The sequence below is a fragment of the Pristiophorus japonicus genome, chromosome 1 (genome assembly GCF_044704955.1).
Source record: "Pristiophorus japonicus isolate sPriJap1 chromosome 1, sPriJap1.hap1, whole genome shotgun sequence".
NCBI lineage: Eukaryota > Metazoa > Chordata > Chondrichthyes > Pristiophoridae > Pristiophorus > Pristiophorus japonicus.
Window position 1 is genome coordinate 314441940 of NC_091977.1, and position 23679 is coordinate 314465618.

At 46.2% G+C, this 23679-nt stretch overlaps 1 protein-coding gene across 1 annotated transcript in view; it reads right to left on the minus strand.

Annotated features, from left to right (window-relative positions):
• nfatc1 (nuclear factor of activated T cells 1) overlaps window positions 1-23679 on the minus strand; it is a 334609-nt gene that overhangs the window by 187395 nt on the left and 123535 nt on the right. Inside the window, exon 8 of the mRNA XM_070888572.1 lies at window positions 17537-17669. Within this exon, the coding sequence (XP_070744673.1) occupies window positions 17537-17669 (133 nt within the window). The remainder of the gene's footprint in view (window positions 1-17536; window positions 17670-23679) is intronic.

Consider the following 23679-nt stretch of genomic DNA (forward strand, 5'->3'; position numbering starts at 1 on the left):
CTTCAGTTCATCCAAAACCCTGCTGCCATATTGCAAGTCACACCAAGTCCCATTCACGCATCACCCCTGCGCTCGCGAGATTTGCACCCAGTCCGGCAACGCCTTCAATTTAAAATTCTCATTCTCGTTTTGAAATCGCTCCATGGCCTCACCCTTCCCTCTCTCTGTAACCTCCTCCAGCCCTACGACCCTCCGAGATATCCGCGCTCCTCCAATTCTCGACACTGGCGCATCCCTGTTTCCCATTGTCCCATCATTGGCAGCCATTCCTTCAACTGCCTGGGCCATAAGTTCTGGAATTCCCTTCCTAAACCTCGTCACCTCTTTACCTCTCTCTCCTCCTTTAACATGCTCCTTAAAACATACCTCTTTAACCAAACCTGTCCGAATGTCTTATTATTTGGTGTGAAATATTTGTTCGATAAAGCTTTCATGAAGCATCTCGAGACGTGTTACAATGCTAAAGGCGCCATATAGATGCAAACTGTTTTTGTTCCTGCTTACAATGTTGCCGGGAGCCTTCTCATGAGTGGCACAGGTGCCTATTTCATATAGGAGCCTAATTCCAATATGGTAATCAGGTCCAATGATATACATTGGACCCCACCGCAAATTTTGAGGTATGAATGGACAGAGCATGCATCGTACATGCTTTACCCATTGGTACCCAGCGTTGAGTGGCCTAACCAGCGACCCTTAAATGTAGGTTTCTGTTTCCCCACCCCAACCCACCCACCTCCAAAGGTTTTTTGTGGAGCCAGGGGGAGTACAATTGCCTACGTATATCATTGCTGGCTCAGCTCTGTGTTGGATCCACCCAGTTTGCCGCCCACCTCAATCGGCGAGCTGCCTCTGTGTGCTGGCCGAATGCTTGCAGATCACCAAGCAAATGTCAATGTGGTCCGGCACTCAGAGTGGCTCGGGCCTCACAGTGAGGACATCAGGCAGGTGGCACAGCTGCACCACCTGCCACCATCCCAAGACCCTCCTGGGGTTTAGCATTACTCACAACAAGCCAGATAATACGAGATACGAGCATTGTGCCATAATAATGCAAATCGTATGATTCTCCATATAAGCCAAGTCTGTGACCTTTCAATGGTACAAAGTTGAATGAAGTTATGTAAATACTGATTAAATTAATTTTAAGGTTAATTGCTATTCAATGGAGATAAGGCTTTGTTGGTGTAGCAATCAATTAAGAGAGTGCAGACAATGTGCCTTTGATTTTCACACTCAAATTCAGTCAGTTTTTGGGTGGGCTGGAGCACAAAATAGAGCACATTGACATTGTGCCAGAGTTCCATCCCCAAAATTGCATTTGAAAGTTTCTTGGAAGTTATGTCAGCATGAAGGAGCAAACTTGGGCAGGCAAATTAAAATTACATGTAATAATGTCTTGATGTCAAACATCCAATTTTGTGAATTGTACACTTGTTTCCTGCCTAATTCCAAGTTCTCCCCCATAAAGTAGCTGTCCAGCATTGTTACTGCTCCACGTCGAGGTGGAGGTTGTCTAACAGCCCAATGTAGGTACTGGCAAAAGCATTACAAACGATGGTGAAAATGTAGGTGAAGTAGATAAGGGTATGGAACACTTGTTAAGAGAAATCTGAGGAAAGGGAATTGGTTCATAGCTGAACTTCAAGTTAAAGAAGTCTGTTGTCACGCACTGTAGGTGGTTGAAAGAAGCAAGATAACGGAGGCTGTGGCTACAGTTTGTCAATCCCTCTTGGTATGCTAATTGTGCCATGGACTGGAGAGTGCGACAGCTTTGTTATAGAGGGCAGGGAAAGTCAAAATAACCCCGTTAGTCTAACGTTGGTGGTGGGCAAACTTTCTGGTTCCGTAATTTGAGATAAAATTATTGAGTATTTTGAATAGGTTTTTTAAAGGCAAAGAAATGTTTGACAAATTTACTTGAGTTATTTGAAGAGGTGATCGACTGGATTGATGAAGCGAATACAGTAGATGTCGCCTGAATGAGTACAGAAGGTAATGAATAAGCTGTCATGCAAGAAGCTGGTTTGAAAAATTCAGGCATATGATACAAGAATAAAGCAGCATGGATAGATGGACAGGAATCAGAGTTTAAATGAATGGATGCTGTTCATTAATAAGAGATGGAAGATGTGTACCCCAGGGTCAAATGCTGATTTCATTTTTGCCCTCGAAATACGGATGATTTGGACTTGGGCATAGGGAGCATAATTTAGAAATGTGCAGACAACAGAATATTGCAAATACTGTGGAGGACTATAATAGACTTCAGGGCTACACAGTTAGGTTAGCAGAATGGGCAGACTGGTGGCAGATGCAGCATAATATAGATGTGTGAGGTAATAGATTTTGGATGAAAACAAGGAATAGGAATATCAATGAAAAGTGTGGAGGAACAGGAAGACCATGAGGTTCAAATACATAATTCCTTGATAGTGCAACTGCAGCAGATAAAGCCTTTAACAAAAAACAGACCAACAAACTCGCCAAGGCTTCTTCGGCAGCATCTCCCAGACCCGCGACCTCTACCACCTAGAAGTACAAGGGCAGCAGGTGCATGGGAGCATAGAAATATAGAAACATAGAAAATAGGAGCAGGAGTAGGTCATTCGGCGCTTCGAGCCTGCACCACCATTCAATAAGATCATGGCTGATCATTCATCTCAGTACCCCATTCCTGCTTTCTCTCCATACTCCTTAATCCCTTTAGCCGTAAGGGCCACATTTAACTCCCTCTTGAATATATCCAATGAACTGGCATCAACAACTCTCTGCGGCAGGGAATTCCACAGATTAATAACTCTGAGTGAAGAAGTTTCTCCACATCTCAGCCCTAAATGGCCTACCCCTTATCCTTAGACTATGTCCCCTGGTTCTGGACTTCCCCAACATCGGGAATATTCTTCCTGCATCTAACCTGTCCAGTCCTGTCAGAATTGTATATGTTTCTATGAGATCCCTCTCATTCTTCTAAACTCCAGTGAATACAGGCCCATTCGATCCAGTTTCTCCTCATATGTCAGTCCTGCCATTCCAGGAATCAGTCTGGTGAACCTTCAATAGCAAGAACATCCTTCTTCAGATTAGGAGACCAAAACTGAACACAATATTCCAGGTGAGGCTTCACCAAGGCCCTGTACAACTGCAGCAAGACCTCCCTGCTCCAATACTCAAATCCCCTAGCTATGAAGGCCAACATACCATTTGCCTTCTTCACCGCCTGCTGTACCTGCATGCCAACTTTCAATGACTGATGTACCATGACACCCAGGTTTCATTGCACCTCCCCTTTTCCTAATCTGCCAGATAATATTCTGCCTTCGTACTTTTGCCACCAAAGTGGATAACCTCACATTTATCCACATTATACTGCATCTGTCATACATTTGCCCACTCACCTAACCTGTCCAAGTCACCCTGTAGTCTCTTAGCGTCCTCTTCACAGCTCACACTGCCACCCAGCTTAGTGTCATCTGCAAACTTGGAGATATTACACTCAATTCCTTCATCTAAATCATTAATGTATATTGTAAATAGCTGGGGTCCCAGCACTGAGCCCTGCGGCACCCCACTAATCACTGCCTGCCATTCTGAAAAGGACCCGTTTATCCCGACTCTCTGCTTCCTGTCTGCTAACCAATTCTCTATCCATGTCAGTACATTACGCCCAATACAATGTGCTTTCATTTTGCACACCAATCTCTTGTGTGGGACCTTGTCAAAAGCCTTTTGAAAGTCCAAATACACCACATCCACTGGTTCTCCCTTGTCCACTCTACCAGTTACATTCTCAAAAGATTCTAGAAGATTTGTCGAGCATGATTTCCCTTTCATAAATCCATGCTGACTTGGATCGATCCTGTCACTGTTTTCCAAATGCACTGCTATTTCATCTTTAATAATTGATTCCAACATTTTCCCCACTACTGATATCAGGTTAACCGTCACCTGCAAGTTCCCCTCCAAGTTACACACCATCCTGACTTGGAAATATACCGCCGTTCCTTCATCATCGCTGGGTCAAAATCCTGGAACTCCCTCCCTAACAGCACTGTGGAAGTACCTTCACCACAAGGACTGTAGCGGTTCAGGAAGGCGGCTCACCACAATTGGGGATGGGCAATAAATGCTGGCCACATCCCGGAAAGAATTAAAAAAAAATTCTTTTGGATTTCATAAATAGTGGCATAGAGTACAAGAGTAAAGAAGTAATTAAAAATTTGAACAAAACATTGGTTAGGGCACAGTTAGAGCACTTTGTGCAGTTTTGTCCCCCCCACCTCTGCCCCCACCCCACTTAATAGATAGCATACAATGTAGATTCACTAGGCTAATTCCAGCGATAGGGAACTTTACTTATGATGAGAGATTTAAGATCATAGAATCATACAGCACAGAAGAAGACTATTCAGCCTATCATACCTCTGCAGGCTCTATGAAACAGCTTTCCAATTAGTCCCACTTCCCTGCTCTTTCCACATAGCTCTGCAAATCTTTCACCTTCAAGTATTAATCTAATTCCCTTTTGAAAGTTACTATTGAATCTGCTTCCATTATCCATTCTGGCAGTGCACTCTGGAATGGTTCCTACAGATTGGAAGGAAGCCAATGTAGTCTCCATTTTAAAAAATGGTGACAAGGCAGACCTGGGTAACTACAGGCCCATCAGTTTAACATCAGTAATAGGGAAGATGCTTGAAAGAATCATAAGGGATACAATATATGAATACTTGGATAGGGTGGGAATATTCGGGACACTCACAATGGCTTCATAAAAAAAGAGGTCATGTCTCACAAATCTAATTGTATTTTTTGAAGAAGTTACAAAGTTGGTGGATGAGGGAAGCCCAGTAGACATTGTTTACTTAGATTCCCAAAAAGCTTTTGACAAGGTACCGCACAGAGGCTTCTCTATAAGATCGGAGCCTCTGGTATTAGTGGAATTATAATGAGCTGGATACAGAACTGGCAGACAGGTCGCAGGCATAGAATAGTTATAGATGGGTTTGGATCTGTTTGGAGACCGGTCACCAGTGGTGTCCCGCAGGGATCAGTGTTGTGACTGTTGCTTTTTACTATTGTTATTAATGATCTGGATTCAGGGGGTTGGCGTCACAATTTGCAAATGATACCAAGATCTGTGCGAGTGCGAGAACTGTAGAAGAGGCTCGTCTGATTCAGGCAGATCTTAATGTGTTGGGAGACTGGGCTCATGACTGGAAAATTATGTATAACTTAAATAAGTGCAGTGTTATGTATGCGGCCAGGGCAAATGCTCAACATTCATACACCCTCCAGGGAAAGGCATTAAAGATGGTGGAGATTGAGAGATTTGGGCATTCTAGTGCATACATCCTTAAAGGTACATGAGCAATGCCGTGCAGTGATAGCTAGAGCAAATAGGGTGTTGAGGTGTATCCATAGGACAATTAAGTATAAGCCGAGGTGTTGTATATAGAAGAGCTCCATGAGGCTGAGTACTGTGAGCTAAACTTAGTGTGACCTTAGTCTTCTTTATTACAACTCCAGAGTGCCTAAACAACATGACAGCCAACCTTTTATACTGGTCCTGCACATGTGTGAGGGTGACCATTAGGACTCCAACAGTCACGCCCTCTGGTGGCAAGTATTACATAGTTACATACATAACATCACTTCCTCCCCCCACCCCCCAAAGTCTTCGGTACAAGTTATTTACAAGTTGAGGCGATCCGGAGCCCTTCACTCCCTGGTTGATTGTCTAAGTTCAAACCCTGGCGTGTGTGAGTTGGCCGGACCATTGCTGCACTGCACCGCGGCTGGTCTGACTGGACTGTCAGGAACGGTGGGTTCATCCTCGTGATTGACAGCGAGGTTGATTGCTGCTTGGGTGTGTGTTGGTGGATCGTCGATGGTGATGTCCTCTTCAAGTCGTTCCTGGTTGTCAGTAAATCGCAATTTGGTCTGATCTAAATGCTTTCTGCACGTTCGGCCATTTAACAGTTTGATTATAAAACCCTATTCCCTTCCTTGGCCAAAACAGTGCCAGCAACCCACTTGGGACAATGACCATAATTCAGGACAAATACAAGGTCGTTAACATCAATGTCACGTGAAACAGCCGCGCGATCGTGGTACATGTTCTGCCGGTGTCGCCGGGTTTCCACGTGATCATTAAGATCCGGGTGGACTAGGGAGAACCTGGATTTGAGGGCTCTCTTCATTAACAATTCTGCCGGGGAGCGAGTGGGGTCACGTCCGGTAACTAAGCAGAATGCGAGACAAGCGGGTCTGCAGGGAGCCGTCCATCACGCGTTTCATGCTCTGCTTGATTGTTTGGACTGCCCGCTCCGCTTGACCGTTAGACGTGGGCTTAAACGGAGCAGACCTGGCATGATTGATGCCATTGCGGGTCATGAACTTGTTGAATTCTGAACTGGTGAAGCATGGTCCATTGTTGCTGACAAGGACGTCGGGCAAGCCATGGGTGGCGAACATGGCCCGGAAGCTTTAAGTGGTGGCTGTGCTGGATAACATGATTACGCATTCAATCCATTTGGAGTAAGCGTCCACAACTACTAAAAACATCTTTCCTAGAAAGGGGCCGGCAAAATCTACGTGGATCCTGGACCACGGTTTGGAGGGCCATGACCACAGACTCAGTGGAACCTGCCTTGGTGCATTGCTCAGTTACGAGCAAGTGTTGCACTGATGCACGCATGACTCCAAGTCCGAGTCAATGCTGGGCCAACAAACATGCCTTCATCGCGACAATGCCTGGGTGGGTACTGCGTAGGTCGTGTATAAACGTTTCCCTGCTTTTCTTGGGCAAAATCACGTGATTAACCCATAAGAGACAATCCGATTGGATGGACATTTCATCTTTGTGTCGGTGAAACAGCTTAATTTCATCTTGCATTTCCCCGGGAACGGCCGACCAGTTCCTATTTCGGATGCAACTCTTTACTCATGACAGCACAGGATCCTGGCTGGTCCAAGTCCTCATCTGTCGCGCTATGACGGGTGACCCCTCACTCTCAAAAGCATCCATGACCAGTAGCAAGTCTGTGGGCTGCGCCATTTCAGCCCCAGTGGTGGGTAATGGTAGTTGGCTAAGAGCATCGGCACAGTTTTCAGTGCCTGGTCTGTGGCGGGTAACAGTCAAAAGCGGATAATGTTACTGCCCATCTTTGGATGCGGGACGAAGCATTGGTATTTATACCTTTGCTCTCTGGAAACAGCGAAATGAGCGGCTTGTGGTCAGTTTCAAGATCAAACCGAAGTCCAAATAGGTATTGGTGCATTTTCTTAACCCCATATACACATGCTAACGTCTCTTTCTCGACCATACTATAGGCTCTCTCAGCCTTAGACAGACTTCTATATGCGTATGCAACCGGTTGGAGGTTGCCCGATACATTGGCTTGCTGTAACACACAGCCGACCTCGTACGATGAGGCGTCACAAGCTAGCACTAAATGTTTATATGGGTCATAGTGTAGAAGTAACTTATTTGAACATAGCAGGTTCCTGCCCTTCTCAAAGGCTGTGTCTTGAGATTTGCCCCAAACCCAGTCGTCACCCTTATGTAGCAACATGTGCAAAGGCTCGAACAACATGCTCAACCCAGGTAGAACGTTACCGAAATAGTTGAGGAGTCCCAGGAACGAACCTGTCACATTCTGTGGTCTGGGTGCATTCTTGATGGCCTTTGTCTTTGAGTCCGTGGGCCCGATGCCGTCTGCTGCAATCTTTCTCCCCATAAATTCGACTTCTGGCACCAGGAAAACACACTTGGAGCATTTCAGCCTGAGTTCCACTCTGTCTAGGCGACTTAGAAAGTCTTCCAGGTTGTGTAGATGTCCGATGGTGTCACGACCACTGATCAGGATGTCGTCTTGAAACACAACGGTGCGCGGAACAGATTTCAGCAAACTCTCCATGTTTCTCTGGAAAATGGCTGCAGCCGAGCGAATCCCGAAAGGGAACTTGTAATTTATAAATAGCCCTGTGTGTGTGTTGATGCAAGTCAGTCTTTTCGAAGATTCAGCCAGCTCCTGTGTCATGTAGGCGGAGGTTAGGTCCAACTTGGTGAATGACTTCTCCCCCGCTAACATTGCGAACAGGTCATCCACCTTGGGCAGCGGGTACTGGTCCTGTAGTGAGACTTGGTTAATCGTTATCTTGTAGTCTCCGCAGATTCTGACCATGCCATCGTTTTCAACACCAGAACAATTGGACTGGCCCACTCGTTGAACTTGACTGGCGATATGATTCCTTCGCGTTGGAGTCTGTTCAGTTCGATCTCGACTTTCTCCTTCATCATGTACGGAACCGCCCGAGCGTTGTGATGGACGGGCTGTGCATCGGGGCCTAGATGGATATGTACCTTGGCGCCCGTGATGTTGCCGATGCCTGGTTCGAATAGCGAGGGAAACTTGCTCAGCATTTGAGCACACGAAGCGTCTTCCACTGAAGATAGTGCTTTGATGTCGTTCCAATTCCATCTAATCTTTTCTAGCCAGCTTCTACCAAACAGCGTTGGGCTATTGCCTGGAACAATCCACAATGATTGGAAGTGCAGCAGTGAAGGTATTGTATGATAGAGCTATGCATAACCTATGACTGGTATGAGCACTTTGGTGTAGGTACGCAGCTTTGCATTAATCGGGCTCAGTTTGGGCCTTTGTGCTTTATTGCCCCACAGTTTCTCGAAAGCCTTCTGGCTCATTATTGACTGACCCGCACCTGTGTCCAACTCCATGGATACTGGAACTCCATTTAATTTGACTTTCAGCATTATAGGAGGGCTCTTGGTGGTGAAGGTATGTACCCCAGACACTTCTTCCTCAGGTTGAGTTGCCTGTGCTGCGTGATCCACGCCGGATCGATCATCCTCTGCCACGTGGTATGTCGCAGTACGTTTGCACATTTGCTGGAGGTGCCCCATCGTTGCGCAGCCTTTGCACATGTAGTGCTTGAATCGACATTGATGGGTCCGATAATTACCCCCGCAGCGCCAACACAGTGCTAATAGATTCACATTCACCCCCGATGGCGGACTCAGTCATCACAGGTCTTGCAGCCGCAGACGTATAGGCCCTGCCATATTCAGTTCGGCCTGCTAGTGACGTCATTTGATGCACAGTACTTGCCGGTGAGCTTCGATGTTGAGAAGATATCTGTTTGGTGTTATCGTCCATGGCCATGCATGCCTGGGCGATCGCGATGGCCCTGCTCAGTTCTAGGATTTTGGCAGCCAGCAGCTTTCGAAGAATGACCTCGTGGCTAATGCCCAGCACGAAAAAGTCCCGCAGCATTTGCCGCAACACAGCTCCAAAATCGCAAGGTCCTGCGAGACGTCTCAGGTCGGTGACATAATCCGCCACGTCCTGGCCCCCGGCATGATGGTGTGTCTATAAACGATATCTGGCCATGAGGATACCCTCCTTCGGCTTGAGGTGGTCCCGAAGCAGTGTGCACAACTCTGTATATTCCTTCTCCATTGGTTTTGTCGGTGCAAGCGGATTCTTGATGAGGCCGTATATTTTAGGCCCACAGACGTTGAGGAGAACCACCCTGCACTTGGCCACGTTAGTGTCTCCTTCCAACTCGTTGGCCACGAAGTACTAGTTGAGCTGCTCAACGAAGGCTTCCCAATCATCATCCTCTATGAATCTCTCTAATATTCCAACAGCAGCCATGGTTCCGTGAAGGTTCGTATTCTGTTACTCGTCACCAATTGTTGTATATAGAACTCCACGAGGCTGAGTACAGTGAGCTAAACTTAGTGTGACCTTTGTCTTTATTACAACTCCAGAGTGCCTAAACAACATGGCAGCTAACCTTTTATACTGGCCCTGCACGGGTGTGCAGGTGACCATTAGGACTCCAACAGTCACGCCCTCTGGTGGCAAGTATTACATAACACGAGGCATGCTGTTTTGTCCTTGTACAAGACCTTAGTCAGGCCGCACTTGGAATACTGTGCCCAGTTTTAGTCTCCTCACATGATGGATGATATTGAGGCTCTGGAAAGGGTGCAGAAGAGGGCCACTAGACTAATTCCAAGTCTAAAGCATCTTAGTTATCAAGATAGGTTAAACGATTTGGGACTATACCTTAGAGCAGTGTAGACTTAGGGGGGATATGATTGAAGTTTATAAGATAATGAAGGGAATGGATAATGTTCCAGCTGACTGTTTATTTCAACTAAATAGTTAGGCAGGACCAGGAGGCACAAATTTAAGTTGTATAAGGCTAGATCTAGGTTAGATGTCAGGAGGTGGTTCTTTTCCTAGAGAATAGTAGACCTCTGGAACAAGCTGCCCTCTCATGTGGTGGATGCAGATTCACTGAACTCCTTCAAGCAAAAGCTGGATTTGTTTCAGGCTGCGGCGGAGATTAACTCTTACAGAAGGTAGGTACTGCACGGAACTTAATGGCCAGAGTGATCTCCTGAACCAGCTTCGATTGCCTAGATGGGTCGGAGAGGAATTTCCCAGATTTTTTTCCCAAATCTGTTTTTTTGCCTCTCCCAGGAGATCACATGGTCACAGGGTTTGGGGTGGGGTGGAGTGTATAAGTTGTGATACACAAGGTATCGCAATTGTGTGGGACAGGCTCAATGGACCAGATGGTTTTAATCTGTTCATCATTGTTCGTATGTTCGTAAAACAACTCGCAGCGTAAAAACATTCTTCTCTTAAATCTGTGCCCTCTGGTTATCGACTCTCCTGCCACCAGAAACAGTTTCTCCTTATTTATTCTATCAAACTCCTCAATTTTGAACATCTCTATTAAATCTCACCTTAACCTTCTCTGCTCTTAAGAGAACAATTACAGCTACTCTAGTCTCTCCACATAACAGAGGTACCTCATCCCTGGTATCATTCTGGTAAATCTCTTCTTTACCTTTTTCAAGGCTTTGACATCCTTCCTAAAGTGTGGTGCCCAGGATTGGACACAAGACTGCAGCTGAGGCCTAACCAGTGATTTATAAAGGTTCAGCAAAACTTAATTAGGTCTCTGATCTTTTTCACTGGAACAGAATAAGAGATTCATTGAGATTTTAAAAATCATGAATAGCTTAGATCGAGTGACTATTTCCTCTGGTTGGGGAATCCATGACAATTTAAAATGGTCAGTGAGGAGAGATGCTGGTAGAATGTTGTTTTTAATGCAGAGTTGTTGGACCATGGAATGCTTTACCACAGGGAGTGGTTGAGGCAGAGACCGCTGCATCTTTTAAGAAAAAAAATTGGATAAATATTTGCAGCAAAGGAAGATGCTGGGCCACGGGGAAAGTTTGGGCCAGTGGGATTAATTTTGGATAATGGCCTCCTTCTTCCCTGTAAACTTCTATGGTTCAAAACTGTATTTCATATCCTCCTATTAAAGTTCAAGTAACATTGTTTTTGGCGATTGAAAAGTTAATTAAGAAGTTCACCATTTTTTTCCCAAAGAAAGATGTCTTACTGGCCAAGCGGTGAGTAATTTTTAAAGCATTTTTCCAGTGCTGACCCAATGGAAACTCAAACGTATATTTTGTTCACTCTGAAGTTGTGCCCATTCCAAGGTGTCTGGGTGGACGTTTTTACATTTTTGGAAACAGCAACAGCGGTACTGAATAAGTAACAGCTACTTACTTTTAGTGTGTCAGTAACTGGCTCCTGTCAAAATATGCTTTTACAAGACACAAGTGTAAGAATAAGAGAAAAAAAAACAGTACAATGCTTTTATTTGCGTCAGTGCTGCTGTCTCTTAAATCCATAGGATCAACAATTCTGCTTCCCCCCCTCCCCAAGAATGACAGCAGTTGGCTATAGTACAGATTGGGGTAGATCTTCGCTTACCTGGGCGGTAATCTAGAGGGGCAGATTTCATGCCCTTAATAGAACCCACCTTTATATTGGAATAAATAGAATAAAAATCAGAGTGGGGTCGATAAAGGTCATGTGACCCACCCCACCCCAGCCAGATTACTGTCCAAGTGGTAAAGATGAAAGTCTACCCTATCCTGTACTTCCGATACAGACAGGTTTTTGGGTGTCGTAATAGTTAGGGATTTGGATGAAGTGTCTCTTATGAATAAGGTCTAGAAGAGGTAAAATGTCTTTGGAGACTAGGTTGGTGGGCTGGGGGTGGGATGTGTTTGCTTGTGGGAAAGTGAGGTTAGAGGCAACTTTTGTGTAAGTGATAGTCTTGTTGGTCTGTGGAACACCCAAATTTCACGTTATTTTTCCTTTTTGTAAGATTAAAAATCTAACAATCTATAAAATTGCTGTCCCCTGGAAGTGCAGCATCAGTTTTTTGTTTTCAACTTTTGCATTTCTCCTTTAGGTTTTTGTGGACTTGTGTCTTTCTTCCGTCAATACGAGCGAAAGAATGTTGTGTATACTTGCAGTCAGAGTGGTTGAGGACAGGAAAATGCCCATTTTTATGGTGGTCTGATTTCCTGCCAGAAGTGATAGGTGGCATACAATGGGGGGAATTTTAACCCCCAAAAACGGGTGTGTCTGGGTCAGGTGGGATGTTAACATTTTAAAAATCTGAATGTTAAATGTTAAAAAAGGTTGCATGCCTCAGATGTAACCACCATTTTAAATTTAACTCTGGCTGGCCGTGTTTTCTGGGCCTCAGGAAACCCCATGGCTAAGGAAAGTGAGGAATGCAGGATCCAGGAGGTAAGTGCCTTTCCACTTACCTGCTGGACCCAGTGTACCTGCTTCACCCACCCCCTGCGATCGGACACCCCTCAACCAATTTTTACTGTAAGCTGTGCAGCCACGCTGCGCCCCAAGGATCCCGTGCAACCTGCTTTACAATGCAAAAACCGCTCAAGCTCGACTCTTCTGATCTCATCCGGTTTCACCCTCCTCGGCCCCTGACCCGGGCTTCCAATCTTCCCGCTGGCCTCCGATCTCCTCCCAGCTCCAGCCTCCGATCTCAGCCCCCCACCACCCCCTCCCCTCGCGAGTTAATATCCAGCCCATTTATATCTGCCCACTTTTGTAGATATTGAGATTATTGTATTGATATGCAAATGAAAAAATGCCATCCAACGTAGTTACCCATCATTTACATCATAGCAACCTGCTCGTGGCTGGGACCTAACATGGCTATTCATGAGGTGGGGTGGGGGAGTTACTTAAATTTTTTAAGAGAATATTTAAATTTCAAAAAGGTACAAAAAGGCCATGCAATTAATCATTTAAAAAAAAACTTTTCAGCAGCACACACAGGTCACCTGCCACAGCCATTCTGCTTACATCCTCCCCCAGGCAGTCTCACCATTGGTAACTGGGGAGCTTGCTAAAATTATTCAAAACACTCTTGTTTTGACTCTGGGAATTTGTTGGGTGCTGGCAGTCCCATGTCACTACCCTTCTACCAGTGTTACAGTCAAGCATAAGATCCAAGCTTTGGGGTCTACCCGCTTAATCTAAGGGCGCATTTATACTGTAACCTCAGCAGCATTGTAAAGCGATTTCTACTTCACATTAATATACATTACCATGTGACAGAGGATATATGCTAAAGTTGCAGTATAAAATAGAGTTAAGGATCAACTTTAGAGATAATACCAGAACAGAGAGGCTATAACTATCAGGAAAGACTGAACAGGCTGGGGTTCTATTCTCTAGAATAGAAAAGGCTGAAAGGTAATCTAATAGAGGTTTTTAAAATTCTGAAGGGGTTCGATAGAATAGGCGTAGAGAAAAATGTTTCTGCTTGTGGGAGAGTCCAAAACTAGGGGCTATAAATATAAGATAGACACTAATAAATCTAATAGGGAATTCAGGAGAAACTTCTTTACACAGAGAAATGGTGAGAATGTGGAATGTGCTTCCACATGTTGTGGTTTAGGCCAATAGTATAGATGCATTTAAAGGGAAACTAAATAAGTACGAGGGGGAAAGGAATAGGAGGATATCTTTATAGGGTTAGATGAAGTTGGGTGGGAGAGGCTCATGTGGAGTGTAAACACCAGCATAGACCAGTTGGGCCGAATGGCCTGTATCTGTGCTGTACTGTAATTCTATCTAAGTCGTGTGAAGTACCCTGCAGGAGGCAGCCTCGCCCCACTTGGGTTTGATGCCAGTTGAGTGCAATTCCAATGGAGTGTCAAACTAGGTTTAAAAGTGCTCAAGGGCTCCTTGGATATCCTGAATATATTTTAAAACTTCCCTGCAGTTAATTTAAGTGTTCAAAGAGAGAGAGAGTGCTGATGCTGCCACCTACTCTCTCTAAATATTTACATTTCAATCAATGGGCGAGGAACTCTGTGCGTGTGAAACAACACATGAGGAGCTCCCTCTCTGGACCAGTTTGAGACTGGTCGCTGCTGTATAAATGCAACAAAATCTCAAATATTTATATTCTGTAGCGCGAGCTTAATAGGCCAAATACCATTTTTCCCATTTAATGCTTTCTTGTCTTCTTGTACAAGGTTACAGATACTGCATTTGATCGACACTGTGGGATCCTACCAGTGATTGGATTCCTAACAGTAACGAAGAAGATGGACAGACATTGAAAGAAGTTTATAAAGATTTTGCACTTAAAATCAGAACCAATATTGCAATATCCGAATAACAATCATTTGCTAATCAGTTGAGGGTCAGTGACCACCCTTGCTGTCATTGGTCAGCAGTCACAAAGCTATTCTAGCTCAGACATTTTATATATAGAGCTCACAGTCCCATGAGCAGTACTGTTTTACGGGAATCAGCTCAATCAACCACAAGTAATGTAGGACTGTACCAAGTACTCAGGGGCAACCACAAATCCTCTGTCACATGATTATATACATCACTCCTATTGCAAAATCACCTTCATGGCATGTCATTTTGTTTAGGTAATCAAACATCAGATATAGATTATTTTAAACTCACTTCACACTGTAGAAAGTCAAATATATTTATATATATTAAGGTGAAATACGAACCATGCTGTGCTACTGGAACAATACTTAAAATGTAATAGAGTGGTATCTCTCCACTTTGGCACCCTCGGGACCTGACTGGTTCCGGAACACAGAATTTCCCGAACCACGGGAGGTCTCGCGTATTGGTACTGATGGGCAGCGCCAGGCTCCTGTAAGTGCGTTGCTTGCAGCCTGTGAGCGGCTCCCTCAATACCCGCGCATGCATCATCATCATCATAGGCAGTCCCTCGGAATCGAGGAAGACTTGCTTCCATTCCTAAAATGAGTTCTTAGGTGGCTGAACAGTCCAATACGGGACCACAGACTCTGTCACAGGTGGGACAGATAGTCGTTGAGGGAAGGGGTGGGTGGGACTGGTTTGCTGCATGCTCTTTACGCTGTCTGTGCTTGTTTTCTGCATGCTCTTGGCGATGAGACTCGAGGTGCTCAGCGTCCTCCCGGTTGCACTTCCTCCACTTAGGGCGGTCTCTGGCCAGAGACTCCCAGGTGTCAGTGGGGATGTTGCACTTTATCAGGGAGGCTTTGAGGGTGTCCTTGTAACGTTTCCTCTGCCCACCTTTGGCTCGTTTGCCATGAAGGAGTTCCGAGTAGAGCGCTTGCTTTGGGAGTCTTGTGTCAGGCATGCGGACAATGTGGCCTGCCCAGCGGAGCTGATCAAGTGTGGTCAGTGCTTCAATACTGGGGATGTTGGCCTGGTCGAGGACGCTAACGTTGGTACGTCTATCCTCCCAGGGGATCTGTAGGATCTTGCGGAGACATCGTTGGTGGTATTTCTCCAGCGACTTGAAGTGTCTACTGTACATGGTCCATGTCTCTGAGCCATACAGGAGGGCGGGTATTATTACAGCCCTGTAGACCATGAGCTTGGTGACAGATTTGAGGGCCTGGTCTTCAAACACTCTTTTCCTCAGGCGGCCGAAGGCTGCACTGGCGCACTGGAGGCAGTGTTGGATCTCGTCGTCAATGCCTGCTCTTGTTGATAAGCTGCTCCCGAGGTATGGGAAATGGTCCACATTGTCCAGGGCCGTGCTGTGGATCTTAATGATTGAGGGGCTGTGCGGCGCGGCGAGGACAGGCTGGTGAAGGACCTTTGTCTTATGGATGTTTAGCGTAAGGCCCATGCTTTCGTACGCCTCAGTAAATATGTCGACTACGTCCTGGAGCTCAGCCTCTATATGCGCAGATGCAGACATCGTCCACGTACTGTAGCTCGACGACAGAGGTTGGGGTTGTCTTGGACCTGGCCTGGAAACGGCCAAGGTTGAACAGATTTCCACTGTTTCTGCAGTTTAGTTCCACTACAGCGGGGAGCTAGTTGACTGTGAGGTGAAGTATGGCAGCGAAGAAGATTGAGAGGGTTGGGGCGATGACGCAGTCCTGTTTGACCCTGGTCCGGACATGGATTGGGTCTGTAATGGATCCGTTGGTAAGGATCACGGCCTGCAGGTCGTCGTGGAGCAGGCGGAGGATGGTGATGAACTTTTGGGGGCATCCAAAGCGGAGGAGGACGCTCCATAGACCCTCGCGGTTGAGCGTGTCAAAGGCCTTTGTAAGGTTGAAGAAGGCCATGTATAAGGGCTGGCGCTGTTCCCTGCATTTTTCTTGCAGCTGTCGAGAAGACGGTTGAGGAGGACTCTAGCGACGACTTTCCCAATGGCTGATCGCAGGGAGATTCCTCTGTAGTTGCCGTAGTCGGACTTGTCCCCTTTTTAAAGATAGTCGCGATCACTGCATCTCTGAGATCTCCTGGCATGCTCTCCTCCCTCCAGATGAGAGATGCGGTCATGTATTCGTGCCAACAGTGCCTCTCTGCCATACGTCAGTGCCTCAGCAGGGATTCCATCCGTTCCTGTAGCTTTGTTGTTTTTAACCCGTGCATGCACTCACTGACTGACAGTTGTTCTCAGCCGATCGCCGAACACACTGATGGCAGCCATTGCAGCCGATGAAAACTTTAAAAAAAAAAGAAACCCTCCATTTCCTCAGGCCCAACTAATGCTGAACCATGGCTGTTTCCAGATGAGAGAGTCCCGGACTGGAGAGGTACAACCTGTACATATTACCAAAGATTAATTTTCTTTTGGCATGTATCACAGCAGTATTCACTTCAGTTGTGTTCTGTAATCACTCACTTAAAAGTATGTAAGAATGAGATTTTTTTTAAAATTCCAATTGTCCTTTTACTTGTAGAAAAATGCAAACCTCAATTTTACCTCTCCGTGACAGCATAGCTGAAATATTGAACAACAGTATTAAAGTAGAGAGCTGCCAGTTCAAACTCAACGTCCTACCGCCTCTATTCCACAGTACATTGCTGCATGACCACAACTGTTTACTAAAAATCATTTTACCCGTCAGAATTTCATTTAACAAAATCTGACAGACATAAGTTCTGACTTTTCTATTTTTTTAATTAAAAAATAGCATAATTTCCTTTCTGATGACTTGAACTGTTAAATACTTTCTAATATTTTATCTTAATTGTGCAATTAAGCATTAATTAAGGATTGTTCTGCCAAATGATGAAATTCCCAGTTTGGGCACAGGTATGTCAGGTTTGAACAGTACACCTTTTGGCTATGTAATAATTTTAATGTAAGTAGTTACCATTAGCGGGTAGATAGGAGAAGCGCTGGCTTTGACTCCTCTTCCGTTTCCCATTGCAGACGTAGAAATAAACTTGAATAGGGCTGGTAATGCGTTGGTTGCGATAGGGTGGAATTTCAACTACGAGTGTACTCTGCAACAGAGTAAAAAAAATTACATGGTCTCACATAGTAAAATATCAAATGCGAAAAAGTGCTTCAACTTATCTTTTAATCAAATGAATAAAAACATGATTGTACAATGAAAACTCAGCAGTTTGAATAGTAATCGGTGTAACAGCCTACTGACATGTTGAAGTCATGTGGAAACAATTTTTAGTCTATAGTTGCATAATGACACAGAAACACACAACAGAAGAACACAAGAACATAAGAAACAGGAGCAGGAGTAGGCCATTTGGCCCTTCAAGCCTGTTCTGCAATTCAGTAAGATCATGGCTGACCTTTTACCTCAACTCCATCTTCCCGTACTATCCCCATATCCCTTGGTTCCCTTAGTATCCAAAAATCAATCAATCTCTGTCTTGAATATACTCAATGACTGAGCATCCACAGCCCTCAGGGATAGAGAATTCCAAAGATTCACAACCCTCTGAGTGGAAATTTCTTCTCATCTTAGTCCTAAATTGTTCTGTTCCTGACACAGATGAGACTGCACACAGGGAGGTTAAAGTAACAGTGACCTCAGTCTTTATTAAGACACTCCAGAGTGAGTAACAGGCCTTAGGAGCCGGCTTATATACAGTGCTCCCAAGGGATGCTGGGATCCCTTGGGACTTCAGGGGATGCACTCCCTGGTGGCGGAACATGGGAGTGCATGCTTTACAGATACACATCACTCCCCCGCCAAAGTCAAAGTGAAAACTATTTACAAGGTGAGGCGGTCGGGAGCCTTGCTTTCCCTGGTTGTCCAACTCGGTACAAATGTCTGTTCTGGTGTGTTGGCTGTGCCCTCGCTGGGCTGGCGTGTTGTTGGCCCTGCAGGGCTGCTGGGTGAGCCTGGCCTTGCTGGGCTGTTGGGCATGATGGGTTCGATTTCCTGGTTCGGGGTGGTGTCGTTGATCCTTTGGGTGTGTGTTGTGGGCTCGAAAAAGGTGGTGTCTGCTGTGAGTTGTTCAGGACAGTCTGTGAACCGCAGCCTCGTTTGGTCCAGGTGCTTTCTACAAATTTGTCCATTGTCTAGTTTGACTACAAACACCCTACACCCTTCTTTAGCTATCATCGTGCCCGCGATCCACTTGGGACCATGTCCATAGTTTAGCACATACACAGGGTCATTCAGATCAATTTCCCGTGACACAGTGGCGCGACCATCGTTTAAATTTTGTTGCTGCCGCCTGCTCTCTACCTGATCATGCAGGTTGGGGTGAACCAGCGAGAGTCTGGTTTTAAGTGTCCTTTTCATGAGTAGCTCAGCCGGGGGCACCCCTGTGAGCGAGTGGGGTCTCGTGCGGTAGCTGAGCAGTACTCGGGACAGGCGGGTTTGGAGTGAGCCTTCTGTGACTCGTTTAAGGCTCTGTTTGATTGTTTGTACTGCCCGCTCTGCCTGCCCATTGGAGGCTGGTTTAAACGGGGCCGAGGTGATATGTTTGATCCCATTGCGGGTCATGAATTATTTTAATTCGGCACTGGTGAAACATGGCCCGTTGTCACTGACCAGTATGTCAGGCAGGCCGTGGGTGGCAAACATGGCTCTCAGGCTTTCAATGGTGGTGGTGCTTCCCGACATTATTTCACATTCAATCCATTTTGAAAAAGCATCCACCACCACCAGGAACATTTTACCAAGAAACGGGCCCGCATAGTCGACATGGATCCTTGACCATGGTCTGGAGGGCCAGGACCACAAACTTAGTGGTGCCTCTCTGGGCGCGTTGCTCAACTGAGCACAGACGCTGCATTGCCGTACACAGGACTCTAAGTCAGAGTCGATACCGGGCCACCACACGTGGGATCAGGCTATCGCTTTCATCATTACTATACCCAGGTGTGTGCTGTGGAGATCTGAGATGAACGTCTCCCTGCCCTTTTTGGGTAGCACTATGCGGTTACCCCACAACAGTCAGTCTGCCTGAATGGACAACTCGTCCTTTCGCCGCTGGAACGGCTTGATTAGCTCTTTCATTTCAACGGGATGCTGGCCCAGCTCCCATGCAGTACACAATTTTTCACTAGGGACAGCAGAGGATCTTAGCTGGTCCAAGTCCTAATCTGGCGGGGCGTGACAGGTGATTTATCATTTTCAAACGCTTCCAGAACCATCAACAAGTCTGCGGACTGCGCCACCATCAACAAGTTTGCAGGCTGCGCCATTTCCACCCCTGTGGTGGGCAATGTAGCCGACTGAGAGCATCCGCATAGTTCTCGGTGTCTGGTCTGTGGCGAATGGTATAGTTATATGCTGATAGCACGAGTGCCCACCTTTGTATGTGGGCTGAGGCATTAGAATTTATCCCCTTGTTTTCAGCGAACAGGGATATGAGGGGCTTGTGATCGGTTTCCAGCTCAAATTTGAGGCCAAACAGGTACTGATGCAATTTCTTTACGCCGAACACACACGCTAATGCCTCTTTCTCAATGATGCTGGCCAATGAAGGCCCTCTCAGCCTTAGACATGCTCCTGAAGACATAGGCGACAGGTTGCAACTTCCCGCAACATTAGCTTGTTGTAATACACACCCGACTCCATACGACGACGCGTCACATGCTAGCACAAGTCTTTGGCACGTTTATACAATACAAGCAGCTTGTTGGAGCATAAAATATTTCTGGCTTTCTCAAAAGCAATTACTTGGTTTTTTCCCCATACCCAGTTCTCACCTTTACACAATAACACATGTAGGGGCTCTAAGAGGGTGCTTAACCCCGGTAGGGAGTTACCAAAATAGTTGAGGAGTCCCAGGAACGACCACAGCTCCGTGACATTCTGTGGCCTGGGTGCGTTCCTGATAGCCTCTGTCTTGGCGTCTGTGGGCCGAATGCCATCCGCCGTGATCTTTCTCCCCAAAAACGTCATTTCTGTTGCCATGAAGACGCATTTCGACCTATTCAGCCGCAGCCCTACGCGATCCAGTCGCTGGAGGACCTCCTCCAGGTTTTGTATGTGCTCAACGTTGTCCTGACCCGTGACCAATATGTTGTCCTGAAAAACCACCATGCGTGGTACCGACTTGAGTAGGCTCTCCATGTTTCTCTGGAAGATCGCTGCAGCCGACCGAATTCCAAACGGGCATCTGTTGTAGATGAACAGTCCCTTGTGCGTGTTGATGCAGGTGAGGCCCTTCGAAGACTCCTCCAGCTCCTGCGTCATGTAGGCCAAAGTCAGGTCGAGTTTGGTGAACGTCTTGCCTCCTGCCAGCGTCGCAAATAGGTCGTCTGCCTTAGGTAGCGGGTATTGGTCCTGTAGCGAAAAACGATTAATAGTTACTTTATAATCGTCGCAAATCCTGACCGTGCCATCATTTTTGAGTACTGGAACAATCGGGCTGGCCCGCTCGCTGAATTCCACTGGGGAGATGATGCCCTCGCATTGCAGCCTGGCCAGCTCGATTTCCACACTCTCCCTCATCATGTGAGGTACTGCTCGCGCCTTGTGGTGAATATGTTGTGCCTCTGGGACCAAGTGGATCCGCACCTTCGCCCCGGAAAAGTTTCCAATGCCAGGCTCAAAAAGGGAAGGAAATTTGTTAAGAACCTGGGTACATGAGGCCTCACCGACATGTGATAGTGCTCGGATGTCATCTCAGTTCCAGCGGATTTTGCCCAGCCAGCTCCTTCCAAGCAGTGTGGGGCCATCGCCCGGGACAATCCAGAGTGGCAGTTTGTGCACCGTGCCCTCGTAGGTGACCTTGACCATGGCGCTGCCCAGGACAGTGATAAGCTTTTTGGTGTACGTTCTCAGTTTCGTGTGGATGAGGCTCAGGGTTGGTCTGAGTACCTTGTTGCACCACAGTCTCTCAAACATCTTTTTACTCATGATGGATTGGCTAGCGCCAGTGTTCAGTTCCATGGCTACGGGTAAGCCACTCAATTTTACATTTAGCATTATAGGTGGACATTTTGTCGAAAATATGTGCACCCCGTGTACTTCAGCATCTGCTTCTTCTCTCCGAGGCTCGAAATTGCTTTGGTCCACCATGGACCGATCTTCCTCTGTCACCTGAGACCTGCTGGCAGTTGCAGACTCGTGGTTTCTGCCCGGTACATTTCTGCTCGCAAACACAGTTCCAGTTAATTTATGAACATTGCTAGCACTTGTGTGCTGAGAGATTTGTTTGGTGTTATCACTGGTGGACATAAACGCCTGTGCTATAGCAATGGCCTTACTGGGGGTTGATGTCTCTGCAGTCAAAAGTTTTCATAGGATGGTCCCAGTACAAAAAAGTCTCTGAGCATTTGCTCCAGGTAGCCATCAAACTCACATTGTCCTGCAAGTTGCCTTAGCTCGGCGACGTAGCTCGCCACTTCCTGACCTTCAGATCACTGGCACGTGTAGAACCGATACCTCGCCATCAGCACGCTCTCCCTCGGGTTAAGATGCTCCCAAACCAGTGTACACAGCTCCTCATACGACTTATCTGTGGGTTTTACCGGAGCCAGAAGATTCTTCATGAGGCTGTAGGTCGGTGCCCCGCAGACTGTGAGGAGGACCGCTCTCTTTTTTGCAGCGCTTCCTTCTCCGTCCAGCTCATTGGCTACAAAGTACTGGTCTAGCCGTTTGACATAGGGTTCCCAGTCCTCACCCTCCGAGAACTTCTCCAGGATGCCCACAGTTTGCTGTATCTTTGCGTTGGATTCGTATACTCATCGCCAGTTGTTGTGTTCCTGACACAGATGAGACTGCACACAGGGAGGTTAAAGTAACAGTGACCTCAGTCTTTATTAAGACACTCCAGAGTGAGGAACAGGCCTTAGGGACCGGCTTATATACAGTGCTCCCAAGGGATGCTGGGATCCCTTGGGACTTCGGGGATGCAATCCCTGGTGGCGGAACATGGGAGTGCATGCTTTACAGATACACATCGATGACTAGCTCCTTATCCTGAGACTATGAACCTAGTTCTAGAAGATATTCGACCCAAAAATTCCGACGTCCCAGGCCCGTATGAAGTGTCTACGGACCCGGGAAGGCATCAGTGAAGCCCGTTTTCAGCGCACAATGCGCATGCGCTAAAAACCGGCTTTTCCGATCTGTCAAGCTGGAGCTGGAGCTTGACAGATCCTAGACAGACCGGGAGCGAGGACATTTGTATGGGCAAGATTGCAGGATTTACACATATCTTGCCCGGCAAATGTCCTCAAAAATCTTGCGCATAGCCTACTTTTACAGGCGCAAGTGTTTAAAAACACACACAAACACAATAGAATTAAATAAAATAAACACATTTTATTGATAAAAATTCTGCCCACTAAGGTAAGTTTATTTTTAACCCGAATTATAAAACTTTAAAAAAATCGGAAATATATTGTTTTTTTCTAAGGCATTTATTGACTTTAATTTCAATTCATTTTAATTATGTGAGGTCTGTTTTTTATTTTTTATTAGTGTGTGTTTGTTTTTTTTCCCCATTAATAGCACTGAGAAATTGTAGTTATGCGAGTCTCAGTGCTAATAATGGGAACCTGTGAACTACCTACCTGATTGGCTGAGCAGTCACACATGACTGCATCTTTTGAGTGGGAACCTTCTGGACAGGAGCGTGCTTCACAGCGCAGGAGGAGAAGGCCTCCTCATCGGAATTCAGGGCGCCTCCTAGACCACCAGGTACTTTTGTAAAAAATCTCCAGCGAGGAAGCAATTGCCCGTGGGAAGACCCCCAGAGGAATTTCTGCCCCATAGAGTTCACTCTTTACCCTTGAATTTTCAAAAGGCATCGATTCCTGCTGGAGTGGTGCTCCACAATGCTGCTCATCCTCCAACCTCACCAAGTGACCATTCTTCACATGTGAGGCTAGACAGTGGTTATTACAGGCAAATCCTCTGCTCATCTGCGTTCCATATATGCATCTTTACCAAAAGCCACTGGATAATGAACAGGAATGGGAATACCCTTCCTAGTCCAGAAAGGATAAGGATAGATATAGTTTTTTTATATTATTCATTCTCAGGGCGTCGCTGATAATGGCAGCATTTACTGCCCATCC